General features: G+C 42.5%; 1 protein-coding gene and 1 long non-coding RNA gene across 3 annotated transcripts; one reads left to right on the top strand and one right to left on the bottom strand.

Annotated features, from left to right (window-relative positions):
• Window positions 1–119: 119 nt before the first annotated feature.
• HTR2A (5-hydroxytryptamine receptor 2A) lies at window positions 120–27954 on the bottom strand. Of its 2 annotated transcripts, XM_068674654.1 has the most exons (4): window positions 26657–27575; window positions 25501–26201; window positions 21446–21646; window positions 120–4381 (listed from the first exon to the last, which is right to left on the bottom strand). In XM_068674654.1, the coding sequence occupies exons 2-4, from the start codon at window positions 25913–25915 to the stop codon at window positions 3582–3584; spliced, it is 1416 nt and encodes a 471-aa protein (XP_068530755.1). In that variant the 5' UTR covers window positions 25916–26201; window positions 26657–27575; the 3' UTR covers window positions 120–3581. The 2 variants fall into 2 exon arrangements, with proteins under 2 accessions (XP_068530755.1, XP_068530766.1); XM_068674665.1 differs by lacking the exons at window positions 25501–26201; window positions 26657–27575 and adding an exon at window positions 27757–27954.
• On the top strand, window positions 744–26262 carry LOC137852687 (uncharacterized). Its single transcript, XR_011093983.1, has 5 exons — window positions 744–859; window positions 14170–14372; window positions 15597–15685; window positions 18591–23698; window positions 26123–26262. It is a non-coding gene; the product is annotated as an uncharacterized lncRNA (long non-coding RNA).

Raw genomic sequence — 27954 nt, 5'->3', positions numbered from 1 at the left:
GAGCAAGATCTGTAACCCAACTTTAGCTTTCAGCAGATGTACTCTGGGTACATAACGGGGAAATTAAACCAAGCCAAAATTGCTACTTAAGACAAACCTCCAGTTTATAAAACAACTGATAGCATTTGAGCATTTTAATCTGCTTTACTAGCAGTGGGATGTGACAAAACAGTAAAGCATTAGAACACCATTTTACATTAACATTTACAAAATACAGCAAACATTTTTTTTTTTTCTCTATGTATTTACATAAGCAAACATACAGGTATTCAAAATAGAATGCATCTCACCATTTGGCAATAATTACATAAGTACAGTGCATGATAGGCTGAATGGGATTGATATAGAGGATTTTTATTTTTTTTTACCCTGAAGTTTATAAATATGCACACCAGCTTAGGAGATACATGGTGAGCTTTATGTCTTTGGACATTTTCAGATGCAGTCTTAACAGTAATAAAATGTAGATCTACTTGAGAAGTTGTTGATTAAAACATTTCTCAGATGAAGCGGTTCGTTCGGAGGCGGATAGGACAGACTGACTCATCATGCTTTTCCTGTAGGGCAGGAGAAGGCCCTAACCTCTGAGCTAGTCCGTGTGAATGTTTTCCTTTATTTGCCTGGAAGTTTTCAAAAGTTTTCATTCCAGTCTGATGCATAATGAAAACACTCACTTTTATTTTTTTGCAAGATGGAGTTGTTGCCTGAAGCTGGTCGTGTTAAACTGTAGTGTTCGTCCCTACCATAGGTCCAGTGCTATAAATCCTGGTTGAAACCAGCTGAACTTTGTCATCTGTCAGCAGTGTAACAACTCTGTTAATTGCTATCTACTGATTAGACCTCCCGCAGACCTGGCACGGTGAGTATTACGTATTCAGACACTGACTCTGTCATCCTCACTAAGGCAAACCATACAAAAATCTATGAAAATTTTGGTGCAAGGTGGCAGAATCAGGCCTCGCAAAACTGTCAAAGGTGTTCATAAGGAGCTGGAGATATAAGTTTTCATCTGCTACGCATGCTTTGCTTAGGTTTCTTGGGCAAGAGCTGCTGCTCACTCAGTAACACCACCTGAGTGACCACAGTACTAAAATCTCAGGCATCATCCCTGCTTCTAACCAAAGAAAATAAAAATAAATGTTAGGTTACTTCCAGCCGTCGACTGAAGAAATGCTGCCCAATCTCTTAGCCCCAAAATATAGGTTTTATTTTAATAAGCAGGAAGGATTTTAATGTTCAGAGTCATCTTCTAATGAAACATCAAGCGAGTAATTGACACCCTTTCTGTTTGTAATGAAACATTCCCCGTCAGTATTTGCAACCTGAGCAATTTGACATTGTGGGAGAGGAACAGAAGGTGAAACGAGAGAGAAACGGGAGGCTGATTTGTTCTGCCACGTGGGTGAAATGCAGAGAGTAAGCAGAGAGCATAGGCAGTGGATGGTAAATGTTCGGTAACAGCTCAGTAAGTGCAGCCGAGTGAAGGAGATGGTGCTGCACAGCAACCAGACCCTCAGGAATTTCTGGGAAAACTGAGCTTTGGAAAAGTGCAGGGTGCCCATAAACATCTGAAGGTTTGCAGGCCAGCTCTGCTGCCTGGCACAGACGGACAGTGGGACTGGGACTGTCTCTCCTTTCTGCTTGTTTCTTTTGCAAGGACAGGGATGCGTCAAGGTGGGAATGAATGGCATGAAAGGTGGCAACTCCCTCCACTTTTGGAAGCACCTGTGTTTCCTTTCCCCTGACTGCCCCCAAATACAGCAGATTTAGCAGTCTCAGTGGCAACTGGTAAAAGAACAATAAAAGGGGTTGCTTGGAAAACAGCCAAATAACCAGCCAAGTTCTAAGTCTTTTTCTACCACAGAATTAAGTATTTTAACCTAAAGGTCTTCCTCTTCTAGTCAAATACCCCAGCTGGTTGGCTAGAATCAGATTTATTTTTATCTCTCCCCTTCTAGTAGATATTTAATTGTCCTGTGAAAACTGAGCAGCTTCAAGAGAAGGAGTTACTAAATGTTGAAGGCATTGGACTTTGGCTTCTGAACAGGTTTTTTTCTAAAGGGACAGGATCTGAAACTCAGATACATCCTACTTCTCTTCATTATGGCTGAAAAATTCATGTAAGGAATTGAATGCTTGGGTTTAAGTTTTGCAGATGGATGCAACATTTGTATCTCTGCTCTCCAGCATGGTCCCACTGGCTTCAGTTGAATTGTCTATGATGCCCAAAAGCAAAAGTTTCATGACTAGGCATTTGTTCAGATGATGTGTTTGATATTCTCTGTGTAATGTTTTTTCTGCCCTTGGAGCTATGCAGGTGAAATATGGTGCTGTTTATAAGTCCTGTTATTTTCAAGTGGGCCCAATTTGCCCAAACATATTTCATTAAGGCTGAGTCCTAATAGTGCAAGCTACCTACCGTTCCTGAGCAATCTACCATAACAGCAAAACAGCAAAAACAGGGAAAACAATTTTGAACAAGTAACAGTTCTTAAATAATCCTGACTCTACAAGCACTAAAACAAAACCTGAAGGACACCTTCATAACGGCCTTATTAACCAAAGAGAAATGGTGAGAGAGACTCTGCTGAAACCTTTTACTAAAGGATTTGTTCATGTAAAACTTCCACTGATAAGTGGAAGTCAGGCTCTTCTGGAATCAAACAGAGGCATAGAATCATTCTTGAAATTATTTAGCAATGTTATGCCTGATTTTCCACTCTTTTCTCCCTTCACTTCGCTGTCAACACCAGTGGGAAGGAGCAGAGAATCATGTCTAATAATTACTTTTGAAAAAATTACTGTCAAGTTTTAAATAGAACACATGAAACTTTTAGAATGGAAATAAAGTTCCAGACAAGAAATAAAGATTAAGAATGGCGGTAGAAACAAAGGATCGTTCAAGTATAATTTAATTCTGAAGATTGCTAATTTGAACTATAGAGCAAATGGCAGGAAAGTCCAGTAACGTATCCGAATGGTCACTCGGAAGAAAAAATAGCCATAAAAACACCATTACCAAAATTTCCATATAATTCATCTATACAGGTTTTAATAGATTTTTCTTTAATGCTTTAAAATTTATCTTAAATATATATTAGTAAATTAACCATAATTTTATTTAAAATTCCGTAAAGTGCTCATTCAGTTAATGATAACAAAATTCCATTGCAGCAAGGCGAACTAGCTGGAACCTACTCTGCGAGGAAATCAAAGGACAGCTTAGCTTTCACTTGCAAAGAGAAAAGAAATGCGTACATTTCTTCACAGCCCATGTTAGAATACCAGAAATTGCATTTTTTTTTTCTTTAAGAAATATATCCTTTAGAATATTAAAAAAATAAGTTTAATAAAGCCTGTGCTTAAAACAGCCAAAGTACTGTATGAAAAAAAATTGCACATTGGATACCGTTTCAACCCTGCTTTTCGTCAACAGGATAATACGAGGTGTATGTGATGCTATTGGAGAGTCTCTCGAGCAGGGCCTGATTTTCCTACGCTGTCAGAGCTCCTCACAGCGCGGTGAAATTTTCAGCGTACTCTTGGTGGTTGCCATGGCATCTGCCGATGGGCTGGCAGAGTCACACGCCGCTAACCTTTTCGTTCCCTGGACTGATGCTTCCCTTTGAGGTACCGTCCACGTGATGTATTCCTATCGTGACCATTGAATAATCCTTAGTCACCATTTTGGCCTCTTTTTTCAGACTCTTCATCTGTGCCAGCTGGAGCTGGCTGGAGTTGTACGCGAGCGCTGGGATAGTGTTCACTAAAATCAGCTGGAAAGGTTTCTTCTCCTCCTTGTAGCGACACTGGATGTAACGAGAGAAAGCTGAGCGGTAGGTCTTATTGAACAACGTATACACGAGTGGGTTGACAGCCGAAGAAAGGTAGCCAATCCAGACAAATACGTTCAGCAGTCCACCGACGACTTCTTCGTTGCATGACTCCTTGCAAATTACGGCCATCACATTGGTGATGAAAAAGGGGCACCACATCACAACGAACAGAAAGAAGACAATGCCAAGGACCTTGGAAGCCTTCTGCTCGTTGCTGATGGATTGCATGGTTCTCCTCCCAGAAGTCCCCACGTCCCTGTTCAAAGAGCGCTGAAAGAGTTTCTCTGAAGAAAGGGAACTCTGAGGGAGGAAACTAAATGAAGCAAACTTGGTCTTTGGGCCAATGTCATTCACACACAACATGGCTTCTTTCTGCAGCGACTTGATAGTTAAAAAGTAAGTGACCACCATGATAGTTAGAGGGATGAAGAATGCCACAAAAGAGCCTACTAGGACAAATTTTTCATCCGCCAGAATGCAGCTGCCCTTCTTAAACACTTTGGAGTCATCTTGTAGTCCAAAGACAGGTACAGGCATGGAGATACCTGAAGGTGGATTAGAGAAAGAGAAGGTTAAACATGATAAGAAAAAATACTGCTTCCAGTCTCTAAGAAAAAATAAACAAAACACTCTGAACTGTACAGAGATCATTTCTCAAAGAATTACCAGTTACAGGACATAAATGAATGTTAACAGATAGAACCATGATTGACAGGCATCCCAAAACAAATTGAATTTACACAGGGGAAGGAAAAATACACTGTCTTATGTTTCAGCAGCAGCAGGATACTAATCCCATTCTTACACAGTTTTTACTGGGGCCACACTGAGAAACCATGCGGTGTGAAATGTTGGTCTTGCACATGTTGAGTTTGATGAAGTGAGCTGTGGTTTGTGCAACACAGTTGTTCTTTCCCAGCAAAGAAGGGCAAGGTGAAGAGCAGCGCTGGCATTACACAGGATTCTGCTCTAATCTCAATTCCCTCTCTCCAAAAAACCTCAGCCACAGGTAAGATACAGTTGCTTCCATCAAAGGGTCACATAATACCTGGCAGCAACGAAAGGGTATCTTCTTCTGCTCTTGGATCTTGCAATGATCCCTACGCTTTGCCCTTTCTCCTGCCACCCTGGCAAAGGCTTTTATCAACTGTGATCAAGGTGTGTTATCTTGTCTTTCTTTTCTGGGGTGGCTGTCAAGAGTGGTCCTGGGCTGTTTCTTGTAAGAGGATTAAAGGTGTTCTCAGTACTGGATTCAGACTAGGCTGTGAAATACTGATTTTAGGAAAAAAGATAAATTATTTAGCCAGTCTGAGAGTAATCGTCCATTGGGTCTTTTTGTGCTCTTCCTGTAGTCTCCATACAGTCGACACAGTCTAAATGCTAAAAAAACTTCCCATGGCAACAGCTGGAGGAGAGAAGGGGACAAATTAAGCACTGAGAGACACTGATACGAGACAGCCTGCGATGTGGCTCACCCTCCAGGACTGCAAAGGTCCCTTTTTGGTACTGCCAGCCCTACACGCTGCCCTCCCAAAGCACAGCTCAAAGGCAACGGCAGCAGTGCAAATCTTATCATCCCCTGGAGAATGTGCTATGTCCTTGCTCTGTCATGAACAGCAAAGCCAGGTGATAACGTCCATTCTCCCTGGACTGCTCCTCCTGATTCAAGCCCACTCAGACATTTCCCTGGGGACTTCTGCAAATGCTGCTAGTGCCTGTGCAAAGTCAAACAGCTGCTGGGTTTAGCTCGTTTGCTTTGTCATTGTTTGTTGGTTTGTTTGTTGGTTTGCTTGTTTGGTTTAAATTTCTCTCCTCGCCTCCCGCCCAGATGGATGCTGTCTCTGCAAGAGAGGCAGTATTCAGACAGCAAAAGGGACAATGTTCTGTGAAGACAGCAAAAGTGGAGTTGTGAACAGTAACACAGCCCTGCTTAGACAAAAGCTGCTGTGAATCTGACTCCTATGCAAAGTTAGCATCACCTGGGAGCCTCACTCCCCTTTGTATCTTCAAAGAGAATGGATGCTGTGTTTGGCTTCTGGGGAAGAAAATGAATCAGAGTAGAATTTCCTATGACAAGACTGACACAACAGAAGGATGCTGTGCCCTACCTTACCCCTGTGTGTCCAAGGTTGTCCTCCCTGGTTTACAGATGAGTCCTAACACGGAGCTTCCTGCCACCAGCACTTTAATGGCACTTGGCCTCTACCTCCCTTTCATTCCCTTCCCTTCTTCTCACTGTGGTGCTTAGATGGGGAACCCTTTGAAAATGCAAGCTTTCACTTCATTTCATGCTTGTCCAGTGCCTAACAGAGCATCACGCCAAGAAGAAGGCCCTGAAGTCCAGGCACAGTGCAAAATAATAATTATAGTAATAATATTAAGCTATTATTCTCTTCAAAATTTCTCTTCATTCTTTTGGTTCTCCTGGAGTTTCTACAAGGCTCTTTCTTTTTCTAACAACACTGTGGCTTATTTTATCTGCACAGCTTTGAACTGAGTCATGGCAGTGCCTTGGGCCAATTTACAACAGTACCCTCCTTATCTGCCCAGGGCAGAGGGTGATGGAGAGCCTGTGGTATTGCCCTTTCTATTTCTGTTCCAAGACTGCATGAGCCTACAAGCTGGAGCTTTGGCCATGAGAAGCCAGCGTGTGAGATGCAAACTCATACAGTGTGGGACAGCTCCTGGCTGGAGCTGTCAGAAACCTCCAGCAGCTCCAGGAAGGGTCCTGCCTGGAAAAGCCCAGGTCAGTCTGGTTGAAGGCACTGAGGAAGAGGTCACCTCCAGAAGCCTCGTTGCCTGAATAATTCAAGGTGATGAACACTTCTGAGGGTCTGAGGAAAGTTTTGAATCTCTCTCTCTTTTTTTTTTTTACTTTTTTTGATGAGTTGAAGGGATACCAAAGGCAATAAGTGCCTGCCAGCACCGCATTTCAGCCTCGTGGAAATGCAGCACGAGTCAGAGCAACACCACAGGTTTTCCGTCCGTTTCTGCCCAGTATAGATAACGGCAGGGCTGTTTTTTCATTTCATTCAAGGACCTAATGTGAGCTGCAGAGATAAAGTAAACAATGGTATTGACAGAGTAAAAAGATGCCTTTTGTTACTACCGACCGTACGGTTCAGCCGCATCAAGAGTCATGGGAGGAGAGTCAGCATCACCAGAAAGAGGAAAATTTTAGTGTAATTGCAAGGTTTTTCAAGGGAAAGGCCAAAGTCAGTTACAACTCCTCACCCGAAACACAAGGGCAGCAATTTTCCATCTGCTTTGTTTTGTTGTGAACATGTTCTGAAGAACTGGCACCTCACATCCACATTTCTGGCTTTGAAATGTGACTGAATGGAAATGAGCTTCAGCTTGTAAGCTGGAGTTTTCACATCTCCTTGTGATTCCTTCAAGTGCAAAAGTGCTGCTCACAGCAGAGCTGCACCAGTCACTCCTAGTCCTGTATGTTTTGTTTTGTTTTGTTTTGTTTTTCTGAATGACCATTCAAGGCTTCCTTCTCCTACAGCCACAGGTAGCTGCTGCCTATAAAATCTGAAAGTACCAGAGGTAGCACTCAGTTTGGTAGCAGAGAACATTGACAGCTGTAACCTCCTTTTTGTGTACATCCCAGTTCAGCTGATGTAAGGGATCCCACAGTTCATACTGTGGCATGGAATAAGTTAACTTCCAGCCCAAATCTATCTTTTCATATCTCTACAGAGACTAAACTTATTGTTCCTCATCCCAAAGGAGCAGAATTTGTCTCTCTTCAATGGTTAGCTTCTGGCCTCTGTAGCATGAAAATGGCAAATGTGTCCCAACGAGGACACAGGGACAAAATTCGAAAGCAGTCAGGCTTAAAATGTAAATATAGAAATTTCCCTGTGCAAACCAGCTTCTACTCTGATGGGATTTTTAGGAGGCATTGTGCAAGGCCATGAATGTCAGCCACATAACAATGACGTTTGGACAAGATCAAACTCATACTGTAGGCAGAATTATTAAAAGGTCCTGGTCTAAGCTGTATTCATGTGTTCACTGATATGTGAAAAACTCATGCTGATATACCAGTTAACCTCTTGATAAAATAGCAGAGCTGACAAAGGTTATGTTAAAATTACTGTACCCAGGTACCCCGTCCTGGCATAGAACCATAAAATCATTAAGGTTGGAAAAGGCCTCCAAGATCATCTGGTCCAACCATCCCCTACCACCAGTGTCACCCACCAAACCACGTCCCCAAGCACCACATCCAGCCTTTCCTTGAACACCCCCAGGGACAGTGACTCCACCACCTCCCTGGGCAACCCGTCCCAGTGCCTGACTGCTCTTTCTGAGCAGAAATGTCTCCTCATTGCCAACCTGAACCTCCCCTGGCACAACTTGAGGCCATTCCCTCTGGTCCTGTCACTGGTTACCTGTGAGCAGAGGCCGATCCCCAGCTCCCCACCCCTTCCTTTCAGGGAGCTGCAGAGAGCAATGAGGTCTGCCCTGAGCCTCCTCTTCCCAGACCAAACCCCCCCAGCTCCCTCAGCAGCTCCTCGCAGGCCTTGTGCTCCAGGCCCTTCACCAGCTTCATCACCCTGCTCTGGACATGCTCCAGGGCCTCGATGTCCTTCTCGTAGTGAGGGGCCCAAAGCTGAACACACAGTCTTCCAGAGAAAGAGCCTGAATCAACAGACCAGCACTTCCTAAAGGGCCCCATGTTCAGGCTTCAAAGAGACAAGTGAAGGGGAGACAAAGCTAGGCTCCATAATTCCTGTCAGCCATGGCAGCAAGCATTGTCTTGCTGATCCAGATGCAGGACCAAGGTGCTGGGTCTACAGAGAAGGCCCCAGAGCCCCACACACACCCAAGCACCCAGCCAAGGATTTGTATGGCTTCACTGGAAATCCCCATACTCCTTAAGAGTGTCAGCCACAGCAGCCTATGTCACTCAACAAACAGCTGGCATGGCCCAACAGTTAGCTTTTATTAGGCTTTATAGCAACTGACTGAATTAATTCTTTAAAGAGGATTGTTCTATTTCTCCTTGATTCAGATATGTACTTTGCTGCTGTTTATACAGTCCACACTGTGCAAGTGTATCCAAACTTCTAGAGAGGACCAACCAGTTGGTATTCCCATTTATATCAGAACATTTTCCCTTGTGGACAAACCCTAAATATTATGTTCTTCCAGTATAAGGTGATTTATTCACATATTTTGATTTATACACAGGTGGCTGTTTCAAACTCTATAGACTTTAATAAACCACAAAACAGAACCCAAACAATAAAGATGAGTAATAAATCCTGCGTTAAACCTCAACCATTTGCGCACAACTTCAGAGTGACAAAAGGCTCTTAAAAACACCAAAGGTTAAGAAGTAAAGCAATGGCATCCTTCATGCTGTTCTCTCAAAAATCCTGGTAAAACTGACAGAGGTTGATGTAGTGGTACATGCTGCTGGCTTGCAAATCTTCAGAGATACACAGCAGCCATAAAACCAATTTAACTGGACAGGTAAACTGGGTTTGTAGCTGCCTTGAGCTGCTGAGATTATCAATGATTCAAAGCCAGAATTAACAATATGCCCTGAAGACTGACAAACTGGGGATATTTCGGATGTAGACAAGGAAGGGGAATGAACCTATAAAGTCAAGGTTCCTTCTGTCAACTCTCCTTCAACTGTCACATGTTTTCAGCCCATATACACCAATTTCAATTGATTTTAATATAAATGAGCATTACCATGCACCTAAATAAACGTGCATGGGTTAGGAAATCCCTTTTAGAAATGCCATTACAGTTTCTTGACAAAATTCAGCACCTTTGTTCACCTTTGCATGAAAAAGAAACAAAATCTTCCTGCCTCAAATTTTAGCGGTAGCATCGATTCTGACATAGTCGGGTTATGGGCCAAATCCTGGGCCACCGCACAGAGATGTGCTAATAATTTTATTACTGCCCAGATTTTGCCCGATAGCAAAGTTGTGCAGTTTGCTGATGGGTAGCAATGCAGAAGCAGAAATTTCCACCAGGGGAAAGCATATGTTGAAAAGCACTGGGTGGTTTGGGAATCACCATTGGAGGCTCCATCTAGTCAGCGTGAATGTTAGGAAAAAACTCTGAGCTTTGCTGTCAGCAGCTCTGAAAATCTTTCAGAAAGCATATTATTTAGCCTAGTAGGAGATATATTCAATTCTTTTTACATGAGAAAATTATTGTAAATGATCATTTACAATAATATAATGATGGAGCTGGTCTATTTCACTTTTGAAAAATAGAATCAGAAAAGTCTCAGTGTCCCCCTGATATATTTGTCGTTGATATGAAGCCTGTTTCTTACAAGTGCAGAGATTTGCCTGTCCAAGTTAATTTGCAAGACTGTGGTAATAATTGAAACAGAAACAAATCAGAATCAGTAGGGCATTATAGAGAGGGCAGAGCAAGAAATGAAGGACGTCTGCACCTTGTTTGACCCAACTGATTAGAAATCCAGGGCTCCCGGGTTGGCTTATTTATGAGAAGAAACTGCTGATGGAGTTGCTTATTGCTGTGGTATAATCCTGTTCACTTACAAAATGTGCATGCAGTCCTATTTCCTGGGTGCAGCAGTTTCCTTGCTCTCATACCCAAGTGCCACTCTGTCTATATACACTTCAAATCCCCTTTCTTAGCTATGAAGCAGGACTTATTTATCTCAATTCTGTGTCCTTCAGGTCCAGTTTTTCCTACTTCCTTGCCGAATTTTCTAATCCTTCTCAGTATCTGATGAAATGATGCTAATTTTTACACTGCAATTTCCAGTAGAGTCTCTCCACCAGTACACTTGTTGCTTTTCATCTAGTGATGTTATCTTTGGTTTGGGAAGAGGCTTCTGCCAAGGTGCGTATTGGCTCCTGACAGCTATCCCAGATCAAGGGAAGTTGTTATCCTCCTGTGTAATACGATTACCCAGTCACCAAGGGCACTAACAGAGGCATCTAGAAGTCTACACTTGTCAAACAGCTAGAAAGAAAGAAAGATTTATAAATGCCCTAAAGAAATTTAATTTGATAAAAGATTTAGGGATTGGGGATTTTGGATTATACCATGTATGCAGCGAGGAGCAATGGTGAATGGACCTCAGTGGTTTCAGCTGAATAAGCTGAAATAGTGAGCCTTGCTATTGCAACCAAACCCAGCTTAGTGCCAGCACAAGCTGGTCTGCAAGAGCTGCCTTCACCTTCTGCTCACTCAGATGGACAGAAAGGGGGTCTCAAAGGAGAAAGAAATTGCTGGAGAAACCTGTGCTGTTCTTAACTGCCTAGTAGATAAATTTTTGTACAATATGGCTAAGGAACAAAAAAATGTGGAGCGCATGCAGGATTCTTCCTCGGATCTCCCAGAAACTTGATGGATCTTCCTGTTACCATGCTGGGCTAGACCTCAGAGTCTGGTTCTGAATATCTGAGTTATGTTAAGCTTGGAGAAAGTTGTCAAAGACCCCAGCCCTAGACTCATTGAATGTGTCAACTTTTAGATAAAAAGTAGGTCTCATTGCCTTCTGTAGATTACTGTGCACAGTAATCACAGATTACTTGTGCCGCTCTCCCAGGAGGAGACCCCACAGCCTCTCTAGAGTTTGTCAATACAATTTATATTTTTCTATGGGTCTTGTGAGGTCTCCTGGGAGCCCTCCGCCTGCCCCTTGCCCTGGTCCCCATCCCGGCTCTCACTGCTGGGACAGTGGCATTGCATTTCAAGTGAGGTTGGCAGGACACGTGGCCCTATGTGCCAGCCTTTCTGCATGGACTCCAGCTTGCTCTGTACATCTGCCTGTGCTTTAATCCCTGCCTCCAACCAGGGGAGGCCTGCCAGGAAGGAGAGAGGACTCTGTGTCACATTACACGGTGCCTAGAGGAAATTGTAAAGGTTTCTAATGCAACAACAGCAAACTTTTAAGACCTCCCACCCTGCAATTTATCTGCAATATTATTTACTCTTAACAATTTATTGGTGAGATTGCAACTATCCCTGAATCTGGAAGGAGTGGAGAGTAAGGAGGTGCCTGGCTAAGCATGGACAGAGGACAGGGGAAGGCTCGCCTGGGGGTGGCTAGCCAAGCAGCCTCTGAGCCCAAGGTAGCCAGATGGCATCTGCAGTCCTGCTGTCAGCTGGGATCCGGGAGGGAGCTGGCCGTAATATTCTCCTCTGGGGGACTCAGGCTGTGTAACCACTTCATCTGTGATGATTAGAAATGATTGGAAGTGACTGACCTTATGATAAAGAGATGAATGTTTCGTCTGAAGAATTTCAAGATGTGCCATCGGTCTCCAGCCTAGCTCTCTGCAGAGGGGCAAAGTGCTCCACACTCTTACTTAAAGCTCCTTGATGGACAAACCTGTTACTGCTGCTGCTCAGGAAAATGCATGAGAGCAGGTCAAACATCCTTTTCCCTTTCTGTGTACACAGCTGGTGTTTAAATCACATTGGTGTTTCTAAGTTCCCTGTAGCAATGGCTTAATTTCTACTTGAAAGAAGTAAGAAATTTATAGTTTTTGCTTGCTTGGTGAATGTTGCTGTCTGAAAAGCAAAAGAACCTGTAAGTGGGATCAATTCCCACCACCTGTGATGCTCCTCTTTCTTAGCAAATCACCTTTTTGTTTTCCATGATAGGTGGCTTCCTGCAACGTTCATTGTTCAGGCCCCCAGGAGAATAGGTCTGGGCATAATCGTGCTTCAACATTGAAAAAAACAAACCACCACAATACATTTTTATCAGGACCTCCTCAGATCACAAGTTATCAGTCTGCCTTTTTAGCTGTGAAGCTCCTGAGGGCTCCTCAGGGCTAACTTATTATACTACATGCTAAGTACACGGTAACGCTTCATAAAAAAGCAATAGTAGCAATAAGCGAGAAATTATGGACAGATCTTAGATATTCCACCATCATAAGCAACTAATGCGATGGCTCCTGGAGCAGTTTAAGTGACAAGATCCTCTACTATCCCAGTTTTTACACTTCTGGGCTTTTAATTATTACTTTAGATGATTTGTTAGATGCTGGTAATTTACTTAACTCTGGCATAATCCTCCACTGGACTGAACAGAGATTTCTGCTGGTATCTCTCTGAGATTTCTCCAGCACTGCTGTTTGATCTTGTGTAGTTTAACACAGCATTGAAGGTAACTGTCAGATAATTTTTTTTAGTATTTTATTTTCTTTAGCAACACTTTTGCCCTGAGACAGACCTCCCTGTAACTCTTCTGGAATTTCTGGTCCAGAAAGTTGAAGCTCAGGCTGAGACGCATTATTTTTGCTGCCTGCTGCCTCCTTAGGGCCATGGTCTGCACCTCACGACCCCAGTTCTAGCTGCATTTTTATGTCTAGATCCCACTTGTGCCCAGATCTTTATTTTTTGTAGTTGCTTGCAGAGGCTGCTCATCAAGCAAATAGTCAGCTTCTTATTAGATACACAAACAAATTGCACCAGTGGATGGTTATTGGGGTAGATGTCCCACCATGATGTATAATTTGCAAAAACAAAAGCAAACAATACTACTACTACTACTAATAATAATAATAACAACAACAAACAGGATGTAAAACAATTTACCAACAGGTACTGGTCTGAACATAATGATTCAGGATAATCTACTCTATGCTTTGCTGCCCACCTGGTGGATAATGCCCTTCACACAGATTGAATTGGTCTTTTGTCAGATCAGGCAGTGCCCTTTTCACATCTGGAAGATGTCAGAGTTAAAAAGCAGAAGGAAAAGCAATAGATGGTATCTGCCCATATTTGCCATCTACAGGCTGCAGTGTAGGTGATATGCAAAGATTGCTAGGCTTATCTTTTTGCTAAACATCACAAATCATTGTCACCTTGACAATGTAAAAAAAACAAGAATACATGAACTACCTTTGCAACTAAAAATAGTTACTCTGCTTGCTGGAGTAGCCTCCTCATGTCGTGCAGTAGTATGAAAACCAGGGCTTGTTTTACCGTGGGAGCGCTCAACCCCAAACTTTGGGGCACGCAGCTGTAAAGATGAAGTTATGCTGCTCACTCTGTGAACCTGAGACCTAAAAACACACAATATTTTTCTCAGGAGTCTCATGGTTCAGCTCAACCTGAGGCTGTGGGGTCTCCTCCTGGGAGAACAGCACAAGGTGCCTGGATGGGGTCCTGGGTACCCTGCTCTGGGGGGGCCCTGATGGAGAAGGACTCGGGGCTGGGGACCTCCACAGGTAACTTCCAGCCTCAGCCATGCTGTGGTTCTGTGATTTTGTCATCCTAGCAATAGCTGCCCACTTGATATTTCAAAGCTTGGGTCAAATACAAAATTGTAATGAGAGTTATGTTCTGCCCAAAGGAAAGAAGTCTGCCCAGTGGGTGAGATTTCCTTGCAAGAGAAATACAGGACTGAACACTGTGACGTGCATGGCTCCAACTGTGATCAGCCAGAAAAGAGAAACCTTATTGCAGTGCTTCCACCTGCTTTCAGAAAGTCATAGGAGCTCGGCAGGCTGTTTTCCACTGGTGACTCTGGAGGACAGAGGAAAAATCAGCTGACAGGTACTACTAAATTTTGTTGCAGGTAATTAGCAATATGTTGTCTCAGCTCTGACAAACCCCGTGACTTTTATTAGCTGGGCTTCTGCTTAGGAATGGTGCCAACGACATGGGCAGGGAAATGCATGAGGGAAGTTAATTGCAGCCCAAGTGTGCCGTAGTTTGCAATGTTCATGCTAATTGGGGCAAATGTATGGGTTTCATTTTAAAGCAGAATCCTGTGATACATTTATCTTTCCTAACATTATAAAACGCAAAATCTGGCTTTACCGAATTCTAATTATTTAAAACACATAAACGAAGCTGTGAGATTGCTCTGTGAAATTTTAAAAGGACTTCAAGTTTCTTTTTCATGACATTTTTTCTTTACGCAACACAGTGCTACTTCAACAACACTATTTTTAATTTATAAGGTGATTAAATGCAATTACAGTGTACAAATGACAGAGCTTATAAATCCCAACATGACTCCTTGTGCACTTCTTTCCCGCTCATTTATACTGCATGTGGTTTCTGCTGTGCAGAAGTCCCTGTTCCTCTGATTAGAGATGCTCGACTAATTTCTTGGTCAATATAGGAACCCCTTTTGGCAGAGATCCACTAGATCTACCAGATCTACCAGAGAGGTCTGTGTACAAATCCTTTCTACACTTTGCAACACCTTACATAGCACTTTTTGGAGAAATGTTGGCCTGGTGGTGGGACCAAGACTTCCCTCTCCAGTGGGGAAATACATCCTGGATTCTTGTGTGTGTTGCACATTGTGCTGGGTACACAACTGGCCAAAAATACAGCCTTTCAAAGACAGAGGAATAACTTATAATAGGCACTATACTGTTACTGCCCTTTTTTTCTTAAAACATTCCAATTACTCTGAAATGTCCTACAAAAGAGAGACTGGCTGATTATAGGGCTTATTCATTCAAAGGGACTTGATAATAGGACCAGCCTAGTCCAATTGAACTTAATGTTTCTTTTGCCAGTAGCTTCAGTGAGAAGAGCACTGTCCTTATGGTCTTCTAAGCAAAGACAAGTTAAAGAAATAAAGAAAAGGACAATGAATAAATTCTGTCATCTGTACCTTGATCAACCTTCCACATAGCTATGCTATTAAAAATACAGCTTGATTTTGTAAAAACTTGCCCTTAAAATAAAACCAAGCAGAAAGAAAAGACACACATTAATGGTGTGACCATTCCTCATTCCTTTTTTTTGCCTGTGAAGCAGAATGTTTCTTGCAAAGGAGAAGTATATAAAATGAGTGCATATGACAATTTCATGGGAAAAGAAAGCCTTCGTCTTGTCCTGACAATCAGGTAACTACACAAAGAAAATGGTAAATATGTATGTGATAATAATTACATATATTACATCTCTATTTGACAATACATATGTACTGGTAGAATATATTCTATCCCGTTTAGAAATCTGCCAGGTCACACATGTCTCTGCTTCAGAAATTTGGCCCTATGGATCTTTATGATGTTTCTTTATCTCCGTGTTTCCAGATTTGGAGAATATAGGCATCAGCTCAATGAGATTCAATGGCATGAAGTTCAACAAGGAAAATGCTGGGTGTTGCAGCTGAGACGGGGTAGTGCTGGACTCAGGCACAGCAGCTGGGGAACGTTGCTCAGCCTGCAATGTCCTGAGGAGGGGAAGTGCAGGGGGAGGCACTGGGCTCTGCCCCAGGAACCCATGGTAGGACACATGGGAACTGCACAGAGATGTGCCAGGGGAGGCTCAGACTGGACATTAGGAGACATTTCTTTATCATGAGGGCAGTCAGACACTGGGATAGACTTCCTGGAGAGGTGGCTGGTGCCCCATGCCCATCAGTGTGCAAAAAGCATTTGGTCAATGCATCAATAACATGCTTTAACATTTGCTTAGCCCTGAAGTGCTCAGGCAGCTAAGTTAGATGATCTTTGAAGCTCCTTTCCAATTCGACTATTCTATTCTATTCTATTCTATTCTATTCTATTCTATTCTATTCTATTCTATTCTATTCTATTCTATTCTATTCTATTCTATTCTATTCTATTCTAATTTTTTTTTTTCAAAAAGCTGAAATATAGGGTTAGTAACACCTCCTCGTCAGCTACTGAAAAAAAGATACAGAAGCTCAAAATGCAAAGTTTTTTAACCTACACACTCATAAGAGGGAGATAACTGGTAAACTGTTGCTCTGATGGGTGAGATACGTTCACTCTTCTGGGAGGACCAAATCAAGCAAAGGGTTCTGTTACACATGTACAGTAAAGACAGCAATAATTTATATCAATAAGGAAAGTAAATATGATATTTAAGTGTCTTTTTCAGAAATATCGTGAGTAATGTCTCATAACCAGAAGGCATGTGCTAGTCAACTTGGAAGTGTGCATCACAGCACTTCGTATTAGCGTCTCTCAGACAACTTGCACATGAAATGTTCATTTATTTATTAGTTGTCATGGCTGGTCATTAGGATGGCAATGAACTCCCTACTGGCACAACTGTTGCTGACCGCTGAACTTCATATATCATGTGTCTATAAAGCAATACAATGAAGGTCCTATATTTGTGAGATGATGATGAAGCTCTAATGCTATGTTTACAAGATTTTGTGTAATCACCCTTCACTATCATTAATTTAATTTTCTCTGCGTGTTGTGTCACCGTTTTTGATGTTTATGGTAAAGGCTGTAGTGTAGCAGATATTTTAAGGTTAGCTTCAGGGCTTACAAATTTAGGTGCTCACCTTTGAATTTTTATTAGTGGAGTTTAATGTTGTGGTAATTATTTGTAATTTAGGCAAGTATATTCCATGTAATATCAAGTAGCCTTTTCCTATGCTAAACCATCCCTAAATGACACATGAATGAACTGGCAAATTAAAAGAAAGACATTAGGAAGAAATGGAGGATGTGGTGGAGCCAGAAGAGGGATACCCAGCCTGCAGTCCCTTGGCTATCTGTGCCTTCTGAAAACAGTAAAGGGACTTTCAAGTGAAGGATGTCCTTGTCCTAAGTGCTCAGTGAGCTGAAGGAGGCCAAAGCTGTCGACAAACCACAATCCTGAGATGCTGGTAGCTATGCTCTGCAAATCCCAGCTGCTTCCCTGGCCCTTCGTACTCTCCAGGACAGCTAGAAGTCACGCAGAGAAACTGCAGGCTGCCTGAGAAAGAAGTGTAAAGCCTCTGTGCCAGCTTAAAGCCAAAATATCAGAGGGCCGAGTTGCCCTGAACCTCTTTTATACACCTGGAGGTAACTTTTTGCACCCTGTGGTTTGCAGAATGTTGCTTCATATGCAGCACGATTTTCATGGTTTTGCAACCTCGAAAGCAATGGCAAAATTATGGAGAGTTTTGTTATGGGGAATATTTCACCAGCTTTGTCCAGCTCCAGTTTATACTTTTTTTTTTTTTTTTCTGCCTGAAAAGCACTGAATAAATCCAAGTTGTTAGTGACTGGGGAGAGCAGAGACTGCCTGAAGGCAGCGAGCAGATGTGTAGGCTGAGTGAGAAATGATAAGCAAAGAGAAAACTCAGACTAAGAGGATTTGAGCTTCATCAAACTTCACCATTAGCAGGAGAACAGAGAGAAAGAAGGACTGAGGGATGATATATATATATAGGGGCTTAACATTCATGACTTTAACTCTTTTATGTGGCCCTTTCAAGGATTTTTAAAGGAGAGAATGCTGATTTTGGGCCTTTTGCAGAGCAATACGTTTCCTAGGCCCACTTAGAGGTGTGTTACCTGTATTTTTCAGCATAGGCTCTATTCGCACATCTATAGATCCCAGCTAAACACTATTGAACACATTTTGGTCTATTTTTTTCAAGGAAGGGAAAATGCTGGGGCTTTTTACACCTGTTCTCACTAATGACCTCTGTGCTTTAAAACAAATGGAATAATTTTCAGGGTCTAATGGGCTTTTGCCTTCAACAGCTACAAATAATCTAATTATCTAGCCACTCTGGGTACTGGATGATTTAAGAATTAAAGACATGATTAGAATCTGTTACAGTAATTATAATCCATTTTAAGCCAATTGCCTGTGGCATTACATGGTCTAGTGAAAGAAAGGCTGCTGGCTAAATGCTCTTCTTCCACTAAATGCAAAAACAAATGTTAGTAAAATATTTTTTTTTTTTTACAAAGAAAATCAAGATTGCAGAAGTCAAGTAAATCACATAACCTGTCATTTTTTATGCTATTTTTTTTTAATTACTTCCAGCATCACTGAAGAAGGCCACTGATTGACTGGTCCTGAAGACTAACATCATGGTAGGACTTACTAAGCTGGGAACTGAGACAAGGCAGAAACATTATGAAACAAGATGAATTCATGGTTTGTCCGTGTCTTGAATATTACAGTCTGGCCACCTGTGTCTCAAAGAGGATGCAGAAGCACTAGAAGAGATTCAGAGAGGTTCACAGGGCACCAGCTGCAAATTTCAGGAGCAAAGGGCAGCCAAAGGGTGTCTGAAATGAGGCTGGAAGGCAAAACCCTGAGAAGCTCCCACCTCTGTGAATTTGTCGCTGAAATCACAGCCCCACTGTGCACTGGGGAAAGCGTGCTGTGCCTGACACTGGCTGTGCCTGTGCTAGCTGGACCCATCTGAAGGTGCAAAGAGTTAAGTAATTTATAGCACTGCCACTCTAAGTAGCCCTGAGAGCCTGCAGATTGGTAAATGATACCTAGAGCACCTCATTCTTCAGAAACCATTTCCTATTAGCAAATGATGTGTGAAGCACCTCATTCTTCAGAAACTATTTCCTATCCATTCTGAGTCGGACTAGGTTGGGCCAGGACAGAGTCACGGACCGACTGACATTAGATTGCACAGGAGACCTGGCATCTAGCAAGTTTGCTCATAACACCAGCATTTTTCTGCACTTTATTTAGCAACGTGCCATGGTGCAATCTCAGTACAGATTTCCAATGGGCAGCTCAGGAGCTCCGTTATAACTTTTTTGCACACCTGCACACCTCAATCTCCTCTTTTTTTGAGTTCATTTGCATTTATTTAACACACATGCTGTGTTGATGATATGTGAATGAGATAGAGTTTTCTGTCAGTCCAACTATCTTTCTAACATCCCCCATTGCCTTACGCGTGTCCTTATCCCATCACAGTAAAACCGACTCCGTCCTCCTCATTCATGCCACACTTGTGTGCTTTCCAATAAAGCCAGAAGTTGCAATTTTCAGATTTATATAAATAGGGACTGTGTTGCTGTCACTTGCCACAGTGATAACAAATAAAATCTGTGTTTTAGCCGATCACTGTTAGAGGAAAATCCTCTAGAGAGCAGAAAAGGTGTTTTAAAGTGGTAAGTTGTTACCAGCTATTACTGCAAAGAATGTTCCTAACTTTTGAAATTAAATATCAATATACCAAAGAACTAAACCCGCCTACTAGAGTACATGAACCATATTCTAGACAACAGGGCCTAAATTATAGATTATTCTGAATTTGCTCTAATAGTGATCTAGTTCAGACACTCTGTTTGCAAGTCACTGTCTGAAAAAGGATGCTGAGGTATGTGGAGCACTAGTTTGCTCATTCTGATCCTTCTGTGAATTTATTAGTGTTTAAAAAGCACAGTAGTTTCACACGCTAAGAACAAGCAGCACACACAAATACAAACACAGTACAGATACACTTCATGAATACTTTGCTTTTTTATGTGATAGAGAGAATGCTTATGCTTAGCAGTGTCCAAGATTGGGAGAAAATGAACGTAGAAATTAATGTGTTTTCTAGTGGAATGGTAAAAAAGGGGCTGCAGGGATAGAAGGTATGATTCATCTTAGCTAAATGAAGACATCTACACCTGAGTGAGTAGCTCTAGGCTTGTGCTAGACACCTACATCTGATCGGCTGGACACACCACATCCAGAACCACGTGTGGTGCTGTTGGACCTTGCCAGGTCTGCGGTAATTTGGAGGATGCAGAACTGCCCTCTCGTTGAGAGAGGGCTCTTGCTGTTTCTTGCTGTGCTGCAGAAGATGCAGCTACTTTAAGCCATAAATATCCTGGAGTGTTTTTTTTCTGACAGGGCTGAAGGGAGGCCAGGAGACAATTCAGAGCAGCAGGCAGGTGGCAGTGTTAGGCATTATCTCCTTCCCTGGTAATGGATTACAGTTACCACTTGCACTAATTTATATTAGTCAGGGAAGTGGCTAATTACGTTTGATTGCTGGCAACATTCCTCTATTCCAGAGCAAGGGAGTGAATTTTTCCTGCTTCTGAATAAGCGAGCTGCCAGTGCTCAGAGAGCTCTACAGAAATGGATGAGCCGAAAGGGAGTTGTGCTTTCAGCCTGCTTGAGAGCCTCTGTTCGACTTGCAGACAAAATGCCCCGACACCCTGATGGCACCAGACACCAAACCCTTTCCATCTCCCATGCCTTGAAGCAGCTCTGGACCCAGGGCACTGCTACCATGTAAAGGAGCAAGTGACACTGCCACGGCTGGTTTCAAGTCTCTGGGTTATAGCAGTGCAAAGAGAGATTCATCTGGTGAGTCATTCAGGGCACATATTTAAGGCTGCAACTCTGGACTTTCCTGTGGGAAACATCTCTGGTTTATGGGGTATGCAGAGCAGTAATGCCTCCTAATCGGGATGGTGTAAATATCCCACCCTGTGAACCAAGAAAGCCAGAAAAGGTCTGCCCATATGAAAAAACTCTGAGCAAATTACCCTAATGAGAAGCTGGGAACAATTGATTTACGTAAAACAGGGAAATCTTCTTGTAAATCAAGATTGTATTTTTCTTTTCAGATGTTAAGATAGCGATGGATAATCAATATGGGAAATAAACACATCCTTAAAGCAAACCTGAACTCAATAGACCTATTGCTGATGTGCATTCTTCCTGTGACAGTGCTGCTCGGCTTCTCCTCCTTTTCCCGTTGTCATTGTTGATTGTCTATTGCTTAATTACTACATTACAGCACTTCTTTCACTGTGGCAAGCAAAATATTTCAGGCAGAGAATACAGTTTTAGGCTGCAATATATATGTCAAATCCTCTCAAAAGCTCGAAATCTGCAATTGCATGCTGAGATATTTCCTCACTTACCAACTGATATGGTCCAAACAACGATTATTTTTGCAAAAGCTTTCGTTCTTGAGTTAAACCGGCTGTGGTGGATGGGGTTTCGAATAGCAATGTAGCGGTCCAGCGAGATGGCACAGAGGTGCATGATGGAGGCAGTGGAGAAAAGCACATCCAAGTAGATCCAAATGGCACAGAGCTTCGTAGGTAGAGGCCACGTGTATCCTGCACAAAAGAAAGTTGACATCAGCTACAAATGTGACATATTCGTGGTTATTGTTGTGATGCATTTCTCTTAATGCATATATACTTCTAAGAAGAGCTGGCAGCGAGTGATGCCTTCAGTAGAAGCTGCCTGACAATTTCTGTTTTCAGAAACCATTTTTTTCCCCCAAGCTACATGCTGGGTATGTATTTTTCTTTTTAATTCTATATGAGTAATGCTTGGTGTTGTAATTAACCATTTCTGGCAGCAAATCTGTGGAAGGAGAAATAATTTTGTCACTCTAAGTGTGGAATTTCGGAATTTTCTTGTAAGATTTTTCTTTGGTGTGGTTAATGTATTATTAACACCAGCTGATCTGCAACGCCTAAATTCTGAAACTGAAACTTCAGGTTTAGTAGCAGCTAGAGAAGCATATGAGTACAGTTGCATATCAGTGATATTTTTATCACCTATCTTTAGATAACTTCCACATATTTAATAAGGAGGGCATTCCCTATATCGTCAATGAACACGATAGGCTCCCCTAGAGAGAGCAATCCCAAGTAAGTGCATTAGTGTTTACCAATATCCAGCCTACATCTTCTCTGTTGTAAATTAAGCCTTTCTTTTTGCTTGTTCTTTCCAATGGCAATGAAGAATAATTGATTACTGTCCTTTCTGAAAGCTATTGGAAGATGGCTATCGTGTCTTGTCTAGCCTTTTCTTTTTCTCCTCCAGACAAAGCAAAGCCAATTCCTTTATCTTTTGCTTGCAGATGATGTTTTCAGAACTTTTGTGCTTCTTGTTTCTCTGCCCTGGAATCTATTTAATTTATCTTGCTCATACTGCAGTGACCAACACTGGACTCTGTGGTGTTGCAAAGACCTTCTGACTGCTAAGTGAAATGCAAGATTGCTTCACAGGTCTTGCAGGGAATGTCCCGACTTATGCAACCTGGAATGATGAGGGATTTTTGTATTAAAAAAAAAGGATGCTATTGATGTACACTTAGCTTATGATTCATTTTGACAGCCAGATCTCGTTCAATATTCCTGAAGTCTGGACTAATTTCCCCAGCAGTAGTTGGTTTGTTATCTTTTTCCTAAGCGGATATCTTTGCATTTATCCTCAGTGAATTTCATTTGTTCATTTTAGACTTTCTCTTCAGGGGTCCAGATCATTGTTGATGATTCTGATCCCGTCCCTCTGAGTGCTTGTAACCTCTCCCAGCTTGGGACTTTTGGAAAACCATGCAAGCTCATACTCTGCCCAAATAGTTAAGAGCAGTATTGAGCAGACCCAGGATAAGCAGAGCCCTGCAGGACTCTCATTCAAAGGTCCCTCTAATCCTGCAGGGAACCACTAATAACTTTTCTTGGGGCAAGTTCTGCAATTAACCTTGCCCATATCTTGTGGTGATTTAATTCTGAGCATATTACTCGAGCTGCCCATGACAGTTCTGCATGGGGCAATGCCAAAGCTGGTGTTGTGAGAATATGTTAGTGTTTCAGGGAGTGCCTGGCTCATTTGGAGATACAGTACAGCCTAAATTGCAATAGTAGGAACAAAGGCAAAGGAGCTAGGTCTGCCCCTAATTAAATGTAGCCTCCGTAAGCACTGAGACCTATTTCCTGATGCTCTTGGACTACTGTAATATGACTGGCACTGACAAGCTGCATGGTATTTATGGATATGTTTTATCTTTTTCTTGGTTTTTAAAAGGGGAATCCAGTCTCTGGACTGTCTCAAGTGAGGGGTGTCTTTCTGGATTATGTCTTCCAAGCAGCCTCTCTCTGCCAGGCAAGGCCAGTTTACACAGGGAAAAGGCATAAACTACTTCTGCACTTGACACCATGCATCTGTTCTCTGTGGGAACACATTTGTCATACCCTCCTAGACCTCTTGTCCTTGCTTTACCTGGATGGGGAAGGGAAAAACACCACCCTTCAGATAAACCACCTTGGAGACTACAGGACCACAAAGTAAGAAGGTAGATGAGAGGAGCCAACTGCGGATGAAACAGAAGTCAGGAAGGGTGTAGATAACATCCTCCAGGCTGGCCCAAGGACATGGTAAGTGGCGTGTGGGATGGGGCACCTCTTCCTTGTGCTGTGCTCTGGTCACTGTCTAATGCAACCCTCCACTTATCCAGGGGAAAACAAGAACAAACAACAAAACCAACAGCAACAAATTTGAAGTTTGGTTAGGGAGGAAAAGGTCCACGGATTTGTGTGGTTCATGAGTCCTCTTGCAAAAGTCCTCTGTTCAGACTCGGGACTATCAGTATAGGTGGCATAGAGTTGTCTAGGTTGGAAAAGACCTTCAAGATCATCAACCTCACACCACGCACCCATCACTACATCATGTCCCTAGGCACCATGTCCACACATTTCTCAAATACCTCCAGGGATGGGGACCCCACCACTTCCCTGGGCAGCCCCTTCCGATGCTTGACCTCCCTCTCCATGAAGAAAGCCTTCCCGATGCGCCGTCTGAACCTCCTCATGCACAACTTAAGGCCATTTCCTCGCATCCTATCGCTTGTCACCATGCGATGACACCGGGCTGATGCTGCCGGGGCGCTCCCCCCGCGCCACCTCCGGGGGCTGGCGGAGCTTTGTGCCCGAGAATCCGGCGGTTCCCCCTCGAAATCCCCCCTCAGCCCTTCGGGTTTCGCTCTTCTCCTTCCTCGACAGCAGAGCCCGGCCAGCAGGAGTCCCTGTTGCTTGTCTCAGGGAAGCAGGCAGGGTTTTTGTTCAGCTCAGGCACCGGACGGTTTCTGCCCAGCTTTACACCGTCTCCTCCCCCACCGAGGTAATTTCACCGTTAATACGATAAATCACAACACTGCACCCTCACCTATGCCCAACACCGTTTTGGGGTGCAATCTGTGTAAAAAACGCTGAAATCGGTTTTCTGGATGAAACCTCTCATAAGTTACAGGCTCACACTCAAGAGCTATACTCCCGAAATCGTGCAGCAAGAGAAATCTTTGCAAACAGCCTCACTTTCCTCCTGACATTGTCTGGCTTCTCCTTCAGCTGCAGCCACTCAGTTGTGGCACTGGAAAATGCATTTCTCAAAGTTTAGGGGTGATAACAGCCTGGCAGTATTTGTACCGAATGCACAGGCTGCTGCTTTTTCCTACGTGAGCTGTGCTGCAAATAATTTTGGTGAAAAGGAGAAGAAAGGTCTGCTATTAATCACCTACACGGGTATGAACTGTGAGTCATAATCCACTTAATTCTTAAATAACTTCTCTTAAGAAATCATAGCCGATATTTAGCTTTGCTTCTGTAAATGTTACTAAAAAATAGGCAGAATTAACTCCCATCCATTTTTTTTTTAACTCCCACAATACTTATTGCAGCCTTTGCCAGCAAGTGGAGGTCTGAGCAGGATGTTGGTGTTAAGAGAATTATTAGAGTTTGAATTACTTCATTAAAAAAAAAATTAAAGGGGTTGCCAACTTTTAATCTAAAGGTAGTCATTACTGCTTCTGTGCATATTTGCAGAGCAAAGTAACTGGCAGGACCATAAATACTCATCAGAAAAACTGGAAATTACATGGGGAAAAATGAAAGAATAAAGAGAACAAAACATCTTCATACACATTTTGAGACAATTCCATCAGCAAATGAGTAGTAAATTAATGATCTGGGCTGAGTTTAAAATGTCTATAACTAGATACATAAAGTGGGGAAAGGCATTTCACCTATTCTTACATCCTTTAACCATTTACACATATTTCAACTTGCATGGAGTAACTGCAATTTCTTTGTGCTAAGAGACTGAAATAAGAACAACAACTACTTGTGCATGCAATGTTTAAAGCTTCTCTATACATGCAGCAGATTACATGGCTAATACTCACCGTACAGTATGGTTAACATTGACACAGGCATGACAAGAAAACCCAGCAGCATATCAGCTATTGCAAGTGACATTAGAAAATAGTTAGTGGCATTCTGCAGCTTTTTCTCCAGTGACACAGCCATGATGACAAGAATATTCCCAGCAATGGTTAAAACAATCACTATCACTGTCAGCAAAGCTGGCCAGTTTTTCTGTGAAAGCTGTAACAGGGAAGGGTAGCATGGTGGACTCATATTACTTTCACACGAAAGATTAGTTAGGTTTTCGGAGTCCGCAGTCAAGTTAAAGAGATGTGATATATTAATCTCTCCGGGTCCGTAAACGTTTCTGTAGAGTCTTCTCTCATGATTTATTTGTATTAAGGAGTTTGCAGTTGGGTTCACAGAGCTCTCCTCATCACAAAGAATATCCATTGCTAAGTCCAAAACCGGTGAGATAAATAGTGAAAAATAGGAAATTATCACCCTTTGTCACCATCAGGCTTTATATTCCTCAGATGTCCATGTCAGAAGTTGATGGAGCACAATCTTTTGTCGACTGCATTTTTGCCGGTAGCATGATGTAGAAAAACATACCAGAATTACTCCGAATGCTGAAATGTTTTGTTTTCTGTTCCATAGGAAGTCCAGCGTTGGCACACATCGAAAATCCAGCTGAACAGCAAAGCCAAACTGGAGGCTAGAGACTGTGGACTTGAGGCTTGAGAGAGCAAAAATGTTGTAGAAATAAAAGAGAAAAAAACTTTTGCAACCACTAGGACTCCCCTCTGGAGCTACATCTTATTGCTATTGGTAACTGTAATCACACAATTTTAAACACAGCAGTATTAAAATAGCTTGCCATACAAAACAGCAGAGCTCTTGCTTCCCTATTAAGAAAGTTGATTAAAGATTCCATCCAGCATCTTTCTCTTGAAATAATTAGATATGCTCTTATTTATAGTACATCTTCCATAATATGGCTGATAGTCTCTGACTTCTGTTGTATTTCAGTATCATGTTCAGGCTCGTATCAGAGATCCCACATTCTGCTCCGCGTTAGTTTTCGTAGCTAATTGTACCTTTTGGCCCAGCCTGGCTTCAAAATGGAAATTAAACAACTAGATATTATGACTTAGAAAAAAAAATAAAAATAAAAAAATAAGGAAGACTTACATTGCACTTCAGAGCCCATGCTCAAACTGCGTTTAGGTTCGCTTTGTACCCTGTTTGACCGTATCCTTCACTGTATTTAGCCAGTTTGGGGTCCTTTTTCTTCAGCGTCCTCCGAAATGGTGGTGTTTGGAATAGGGTCTTGTGTTTTGTTGTTGTTGTTGTTATTGTTGTTGGTTTTTTTACTTCTAAACTGCACACTTGAGTGAAGCTAGTTCCCGTGCTGCGAGGCTTGCTCTTTTCTTCTGAGAGATAGGCTGCTTGCTGGCTCTTTCCTTGTGCATTTCCCCCGCCCCAGGGCAAGCTATATTTAAAATAATAATAATATCGGAGCCCTTCACAAAGTGACACAAAAGAAAGCACACACACACACGAGCAAAAGCAGCCTGCACGGAGGAATTACTGATTTCCACAGGAACGGAATTTCTTGCTCACTGCCTTGTTCGGTTTGTCAGACCTCCCACTATCCGGATGTCATAAACTGCAAGGTAGCAACGGCAGGGGAGGGCAGACCAAACAGGGTCTTTTTCTGGTAAGCCAGCAGCGTTTTCTTTACGTGTTGTGGAGGTCTTAGGCTTGGGTCTTTTTCAGCGCACACTTCCCATTTGCGGAGGGTTGCAAACACAGCTGCATGCAATTACAGTGTTTTACAGGATGCAGGCTTAAAAGAGACGAAATCTAAGGCTCGCAGTGGTAGTTACTAGTGAAAAAATATAAGTGTGAAGCTTTTCCCATGTAGAGAGGAAATCATGCCATCCTTAAAAGGCAGAAATAATGATCAATCCCTGCAGTTTTAACTCCGAGTCTGTGTTGGCACATTAATCAAACTGGCAGCAGATATTTATAAAAAATTTGAAGTCACCCTGATGTCACTCCCATTTGTCAGGAGGTGGATGCTACAGTTAACCCCAGCAGCCTGTCCCAGAGAAGTGTCCCAAAGGAAGCAGTGCAGTAAGGCAAAACCGTAAACAGCAGAGAGGGAGACAAAACACACACACATACACACCCAGCTTCCTCTGCTGCCAGAACACAAACCAAGAAGTAGGCAGCTCTTAAATTTTCCACACAATACAAAAGCTTCTCCCAAATTCACCGAGACTTACCATTGCCCAAAATTGAGCTGAGGGGGTTCAGTGTGTGCTCCCATAGCCCAGCTCTACATGCAGCATCCCTAACCCCACTGAGGATCACAGGAGGCTGCAAGCATATGGAGACTTGTTGCAGCTCAAGTGGCATGTGCTAATCTTTTCGGGGGTCAAAACTTTATTAAAGGAAGTCTTTCCTTATCTGTGAGGCACTTT

The sequence above is a fragment of the Anas acuta genome, chromosome 1 (genome assembly GCF_963932015.1).
Source record: "Anas acuta chromosome 1, bAnaAcu1.1, whole genome shotgun sequence".
Taxonomy (NCBI): Eukaryota; Metazoa; Chordata; class Aves; order Anseriformes; family Anatidae; genus Anas; species Anas acuta.
This window is presented reverse-complemented; position numbering and strand designations above follow the sequence as displayed.

What these genes read in the sequence shown, in the direction of transcription:
- HTR2A (XM_068674654.1), bottom strand. Translation starts at nt 25,915, where the DNA reads ATGGATATTCTTTGTGATGAGGAGAGCTCTGTGAACCCAACTGCAAAC. An exon ending in AATGTTAACCATACTGTACG is followed by an intron (nt 21,647 to 25,500) that starts GTGAGTATTAGC and finishes TCTTTTGTGCAG; the next exon opens with GATACACGTGGCCTCTACCT. An exon ending in TGTTTGGACCATATCAGTTG is followed by an intron (nt 4,382 to 21,445) that starts GTAAGTGAGGAA and finishes ATCCACCTTCAG; the next exon opens with GTATCTCCATGCCTGTACCT.